At 33.6% G+C, this 7750-nt stretch overlaps 1 protein-coding gene across 1 annotated transcript; it reads left to right on the top strand.

The window, feature by feature from the left end:
* The first annotated feature begins 945 nt into the window (after positions 1-945).
* LOC131150526 (uncharacterized) lies at positions 946-7528 on the top strand. The gene is made up of 4 exons (XM_058101287.1): positions 946-1095; positions 1200-1289; positions 6981-7291; positions 7388-7528. The coding sequence occupies exons 1-4, from the start codon at positions 946-948 to the stop codon at positions 7425-7427; spliced, it is 591 nt and encodes a 196-aa protein (XP_057957270.1). The 3' UTR covers positions 7428-7528.
* The last annotated feature ends 222 nt before the right edge of the window (positions 7529-7750 follow it).

Genomic DNA, 7750 nt, shown 5'->3' with positions numbered 1-7750 from the left:
ATTTAGACCTTTTTTCTTTTGGGATCTTTGAGTTTTTTACCAAAACATTAAAAAAAAATAAAATCAAAAAACACAAATTCGAAGGAAATTAGAAAAATTTACACAAATGTACCCAATCGACTGCCAAAATAAAAAAAAAAAAAAAATTGAGAACCGACTTTCTAAAAGAGCTTTAAAATTTTTTAAAAATAAAAAATTAGCCGCAATTCTTGATTGTCAAAATAAAAAAAAAAAATATAAATTAAAAACCAACTTTTCAAAAGTCGTCCCCTCAAAAACCAAATCCCAATCCCCCGCCCAAAATCAAATAATAAAATATATATTATTTTTCAAATTTTAATATTTAAATAAAAAGTTATAAATAAAAAAATTATTTTTAAGTGTCATTTAATACAAAAATATTTTTTACATTTTATTTATTTTTCAAATGAATTAAAAAAAGTAAGTTAATTTTTTAATTTCAAAAAATTATATAAAAATGAACACCCAAATAATTTACTTTTGAGAATATTAAGACAAAAAATGACATTTTACTTCCTAATTATATATAATTAAGAATGAAAAAATTATTTAACATATTATTTTATGTATATTTTATATAGGAAAATTTTAAAATTTAATATTTCTTACCTAACCGACTTTTCAAAAGTCGGTTTGGATTAAAAAAAATAAAAACAAAAAACTTGCACAAAAATCTAGGTACAAAAAATAATTAGAATGAAATAATGGAATGGAAGAAAAATGTAATGAAATAAAAAAATTATAACATGTGATTCACGTGTTCTCCCATAATCGATGTGTCCAACCTGTGCTGCCCCCGCACACCGCAACGGGGTAAAAATCCAAGCATTCCCACATTCCGGTTTTTGGAGTAGAGTGGAGTGGGTGCTTCGCCTTGACCCAATTCATAAAATCTCTGCTTAAGTACAAGTAGGCCATTCCACGATGCTTCCTTCGGCTGCCGATGACCATTCTCCAATGCTCGTCTCGCCCAATCCTGCCCGTGGTCAGGTCATGGAACGCGCTCGTGTTCATGTTTGGGGTGGGAACCATAAGGGGGTTGTCGTCGGGTTTGATCCATTCATGGAGATACAAGTCAGATAAGTTAGCGGGTACGGCGTAGTTCTGGACTTGCCTGTTATGTGGATCGAGTCTGGTGTAGAGGATGACGGGTTTGTTACCCGGGAGGATGGTGGCAGATCCGGACAGCACCCATTTATGTCGAAGGGCTTGGACGTGTAGATGGTCGGGTCAAGGGCGACCCAGTTGATGAGGTCCTTGGAGATAGAGTGAGCCCAAATGATGTTGCCCCATAGCTCCCTTCGAGCTGTACTGGTAGAAGAGATGATAGATTCCATTGCAGTACATTGGTCCTATTTGGTTCGAAAGAAAAGTAGAATAGTGGGGAAATGAAAGATTAATTAAAATTAGAGACAAATTTTCTATTTTGGGAAAAAATGGAAGTTAGTTTTTTTAAATAATTTTTTTTATGTAATTAGGAAGTAAGATGTCTTTTTTGTCTTATTATTTTCAAAAGCAAATTATTTCAATTTTTTTGTTATTGTATTCATTTTTATATAATATTTTGAAATTAAAAAATTAACTTATTTTTTTAATTCATTTGAAAAATAAATAAAAAGTAGAAAATATTTTTTTATGTTAAATGACACTTAAAAATATTTTTTTTATTTACGAATTTTTATTTAAATCTTAAAATTTGAAAAATAATATATATTTTATTATTATTTAAATTAAAAATAATATATATTTTATTATTTGATTTTGGGTGGGGGGTTGAGATTTGGTTTTTTTGGGGGGGGGGGGGGGTGACTTTTGAAAAGTCGGTTCTCACTTTTTATTTTTTATTTTTATTTTGGCAGTTAAGAATTGCAGCTGACTTTTTTTTTTTTTTTTTTTAAATTTTAAAGCCCAAATCGACTTTTGGAAAATTGGTTCTCAATTTTTATTTTATTTTTTATTTTGGCAGTCAAGAATTGCGGCTAATTTTTTTTTTTAAAGCCCAAACTGACTTTTAGAAAGTCCGTTGGGTATATTTGTGTTAATTTTTTCAATTTCCTTCATATTTGTGTTTTTTGATTTTTCTTTTTAATATTTTGGTAAAAAACTTCTTATTTTTATGTGTTTGAACGTCGGATGCAAGGTCCCTACACATATTAATTTTTTAATAATTAAAATTCACGATTTTTATATTAAATTTTATGAATTATAATATTAGGAGAATGAGAAGAGAAATATACTTTAGACACCCCAATTTTAACTAGATTGTTTTGAGAAGATCTAGTGTAATTGAAGTTAACCTTATTCCCGGGAATGAGAGGATCCAATTGAGTCACTTTCAAAATCAAATCTTTTGAGTTACGAGTCTTCAAAATTGAGTCTTTTTACTTTAAAAGAGAGTTCCGATTAGTCTAAAATTGAGTCTCGTTTTATTGTCAAAAATAAGTCCCGATTATTCCCAAATCGTGTTTCGGTTATTTTAGAGTGAGTCCCTTTAATTTAAAAATTAAGTTCTTTAAAATTTGAGTTCTTTGATTGAATTCTTTGATTTTGAAATGGAGTTCTTTAATTTTTAAAATTAAGTTTTTATTGAGTTCTTTTATAAAAATTGAGGTTCTATTTGAGTTCCTTTTTGTTTAAAATTGAATCCCTTTTATTTTATTTGAGTCGTTTTTATTTTGAAGTCTGGGTCCTTTTATTGTTGACAATCAAGTTTTTAAAAATCGGGACTTTCCTTTTGGGAATACAAAATTGGGCAACAAAAAAATAAATAATATGAAATTCAAAAATAAAAAAGAGGAAAAGCATGTGCAATGACTGTCAGAGTTCAGAGTGCAACCACTACTCAGTTAGTATGTGGTATTCAGAAGTCGATCGTGCCTATGTTGTGGATAAACTCCCCATCAGATATGGGATGAGGGGGCCGATCTGACTGTCAGAGTTCAGTTGACTTACCCTAGTCGGCTAGCCAAGTTAGGTTCCACCTTCGGGCCGTACAACCTTGTCATGAGGGGTTAAATCATGACTTTCAGTTATCCATCCAGGGAACCTTTTTAGTTATTATATAAATGTATGATTAGATTTACAGAATGTAGTCATACCTATAGATATTAGCAGTATTATGAATAAATATTCGAGAAAATCAATTTATGTTAAGGAACATATGTATGATTTATATTGCAATAGGTATACAGGTTTGACTCAGCTTTGTTAGATATGGTATTTTCCTAGTCAGAATTTACAAGCATGTAGCTCACTTGCCACACACTAGCGAGAGCATATTTCATCTTACTGAGCGTTGACTCACCCCATTATTTTAACATTTTTCAGGTGAGCCAGTTAGGCGAATGAATCAGGCTCGCAAGTAGAAGGGTTATTGTACTGCCTTATCAGCAGGGTGAGTATTTTTAGGAGATTATTTTGTATAGCCCCAGTTTCAGTTGAGGGTATTTTGAGAATAGTGTATATGCATATTTTAGGGATATTCTGGCACTCTGGTATTATATATATATATATATATATATATATATATATATATATATATATATGGTTTCAGTCGTATGAATTCAGTTTCTCGCTGCTTAGGTTGATAATTTCATTAAAATAGTATATATATATATAAAACAGTAGGAAGTAGGTCGTTACAAGGTAACCCAAGAGTGAGCACTGCTCGCTAGAAATGACCCATTTGATGAGCACCGCTCAAGAGGCCTGAAGACATACCCATTTGATGAGCACAGCTCATAAGGTTAACACTCTACAAAACCTTTGTAGCAAATAGTAACACCTGCTCAGCAAAGAGTTGCTCTCCAAGGAACTAGTTTCGCAAAAGCTGTTCGGCAGAAGGCTGCTCATATAAAATCATCCAAAAAACTTCCTTAAAAAAAGGTACAATTATTTGATTACAAATTACCTTAAAACATATATATCTGCCTAGATTAGACCGAGGTGTTATGAAATGAGCTTGAAGTGAGACAAAACCCCCATAATCGGCTTTTGTGGATCTTGGATGGGGCCAAAACCATGCACACAAGATACGTGATTTGAAACACTCTCGAATAAAAGAAACTTAGTTCAAAAATTTGATAGTAAAAGAGGGAGGGGGCAATTGATATACCCAAAATTAATAGGTACATTTATGAGGGGCTACGATTAAGAAACCACCATTAACACTGCAACATAAATGACCTTAAATTATCCATAACCCCCTATTAACATAATAATGCACCCATCAATATGAAATTCAAGGAGGGCATGCCTCTACCACTATAAAAGAGTACTTTGAGAAAAGGTAAGCATCTCATTCTCATCAATTCTTCTTTACTGTTGCAATCTAAATCTTTTGCAATCCTCGAATTAGGCATTGAAGTGATCCCCCAGAGTACACCCCAAGTCCTTCAAGCCATTCTTGTTTAAATTCTCAAAGGTGGTCATAGTCAAAGATCAATCCATGTATGCCATCCAGTTTTTGGCAGCATGTGAAGGTGAGGATCTCCTCCTGCGTATGCTTTTTCTAATTCTGCCTTTGTTCCTTAGTTAGAAAACACCTGCTTTGCATATCTCTTCCTTGCTTTGCTATCCCGTCCATTGGTTGGTCCTCCAAAAATCACGACAATTTCTCCCACAAACTGCTCCTCTTTTTTGCTCAACCTGATTTTTGTTGACTACGTGCTTCAGATTAATGATCACTTCTTTTTATGAACTTTGACAAGTACCCAATAACTTCAATTTCATTACCTAACATATGTCTTCATTATAATAATTCATTAATAAATAAATTAATTTTTTACTCTTTATTACGTGTGTATGTATTTTCTACTTTATTTAATTTTTATGCTGATTGGCTATTAAGATTATGAAAAGCAAATGCATAATATATTTGAGTTATTTATGAATATTTATGTGTTCGATATAAATTATCATAGTTATCGATTGTAAGATGAGTACCAACTAGTTCTTATATTGCTTTCAACTTTTTTATTTATCTCTTCTTCTTAAAAACCTTTTAATTTAATAATTAATTTTGTAAAAAAATCAAAAAATTAAAAGTGAACACTAAAATAAAAAATCCTCCTCAAACCACCTTTGGAAGTTAGGAGAATTACTTCATATTGAACTAATTAATTAAAAATAAAATTAATATAAAATTATATACAATCAATTTTATCCAAATTCATCAAAATTCAAATCTCAAACTTACACATTCTCTCAGCATAATCTTATCCATGCACTCAGCCATATAACAAAGCACTGAGAGGTTTATCATTTTGTACGTATGATATAGATAAGTATGCTAAAGGTGATTGATTAAAATGATTCTTTCCATGTGATAGAGGTTGCACCCACAACCCCACCATGGCACTCTATGTGTCGTTATACCAAGTTAGGGTGACCCAGCATCCTGAACTAACAATTTTTTTGTCTCCCATCATCATTATCAAGAGCTCCCCACTTCTTTATTTGAAACAGTTCAAAACCTAAGTCATGCATTCAATTTTTTTTTTTTTTTTTTTTTAAGATTTACATAGAAATTCCTGCTACCAACGAGTCATTCGGACCCCTAGTGCGACACCAAATCCACAGAACGATGGCCTTTTCCCCTAGTTCACCACTTGGGTTAATCCAAATATGATCACTGTTTCCATCCACCGGTTAGACGTTCAGCCAACTCGAAACCCAGGACACCTTTGACAGATAAGACATGAATTGGGGATCGAACCCCCAATGCTCCTATATATATATTTTTTTCTTTTGTCTCATAACATTATATCATACAGCTGTGTTCTAGGCACTGGGGTTCAGTTTGAATAAAACAATAAGGGGTGTCCTTTCCGTATTTCGTATTCTCTCTCAAAACTAAAATTTGGAACCTTCAATATAAAAGTATGAAACTCTAATTGTTGAGATGTGCCTTAAGTTTGTATTTGCTAGAATGACTAACGTGATTCAAAGGATAGAATTGGATTGGATTGACAGTGATTATCATCCTCTGCAATGGTTGGGCTGCAAACTTTTAGTGAGTAGGCTACTAATTCAGAAGGCTAAAAGTCCCACTTGAAATCCCAAAGAATATGACTGCAACGGAGTCGAGCTCTTGGCCACAGCAGCTAGCCAAATTCAGGAGGAGATCACATGCACTGAGACTAGCTAAAGAAGAGAACTATGTTGGGGTGAGTGTGGTGTGTGGACAATGCAAGGGCTGGCCAGTGGTGAGGGCGGGCGTCCTTGTCATTCTTTTCTAGGTTGTGGAGTCCTTAATCTAACACCAAACAGTTAGCAGTTCAAGTTCAAATTCAAAACTAGTTCACAAAAAGGCTTAACTATTCAGAACTTAACACTTCAAACACCACCTAAGTAAAATACCAATACAAGTCCAATTATTTTAAAATAAAATTTAACATATCTTATTCTCTAAGTTGTGTGTGGAAGTACAAATTTTATAAGTTAGATCTAAATAAAAATACACACAATTTTATGTTACATGTCCAAATTCACACAAATTTAAATTTAAGATATGAAGTTCACTTCCAAATAAAACATTAATCATATTAGGAATTTGTTATGTTAATAACTTCTCTTATAATTATTTAGAGAGATAGATAGCCGCAAATCTAGGAGCTTGAATCAATGTGCGCTTCATAGGCACTTATCATACTCACGAGTATTGCACGTTTCCATAATTTTAATTTGTCAAGAATATGCACAAAATTCAAGAAGGTGAGCGGCTATTGGTAGAATAGTAGTCATGAGTAATTATAAGTGGAATTTATGTTTATTGAATTGTCTATTAAATGAAAATCATTATTGTTGGAGTGTCAAGGCTCGAAAGAATCCTAGTCATCCATCCGATTAAGGGATCTTGTGGCTGCTGTTTTTTTTTTTTGCTTTGTTTTTTTAATTATGGAGGGGCCTGGATGTAATTTGTTCCTTTTCTTGTTATAAATAAAAGAAACAAAAAGCAGCAGAGGGGCGGGGAGAGGGTCTGGAGAATTTCTGTTTGCAGCTGTAGAGACCGCAGCGCAGAAGGTCTTCCTCCACCAGCCGCAAGAGAGCACCCGCAGAATCGAGAACAGATTGTAGCCTGCCTTCCTGGAGAGAACAACACCGCACGTGAGAGAGAGCCTTCAGCCGCGCAGGAGAGTGAGGGGTTTATTCTTCTTATCAGCCGCGAGTCTTCAGCAGTCGAGTGGGAGTGTGAGGAGCGCGCGCGAGAGGGAGACGGTAGGAGGTGCGTGTTTGGCGTTGGGGATCTCCAGCGGAGGTGCATGCTCAGGTAAAGTAAGGTAAAAGCTCAGATTTAGTTTTTTAGGGAGGATTTCTTTTAGGGAAATCAGGGAGGAATATAGAGAGAAACCTTGATTTTTCGCAGGTGCGGGGAGGGGGGTTTTCTTGGATTATTCTTGGGCTGATTTCCAGAGTAGATCGGTAAGACAAGAAAGGATAAATTTGTGTGTACTTATATTTATTTCCACCAATTTAATATAGTGTCTCAGGAGGTGAGTTTCTGTTATGGATGTAGACCAATTTTTGGGCCGAACCACGTAAATGTGTTCTTGTGGATTGTGCTTGTGACATATTGTTTATACTTTACTAAATATTGGATTAGTGAACATATATTTTTCTTGATCAGACTTAACACACACATGCGTCAAAATAAACAGGTTTAAGTTTGGGTGTAATTGTGGTTGATGCTTGGACAAAATCAGATTGTTATTGTGATTTGTTTGAAATT

Source organism: Malania oleifera, chromosome 3 (assembly GCF_029873635.1).
Source record: "Malania oleifera isolate guangnan ecotype guangnan chromosome 3, ASM2987363v1, whole genome shotgun sequence".
Taxonomy (NCBI): domain Eukaryota; kingdom Viridiplantae; phylum Streptophyta; class Magnoliopsida; order Santalales; family Ximeniaceae; genus Malania; species Malania oleifera.
This window is presented reverse-complemented; position numbering and strand designations above follow the sequence as displayed.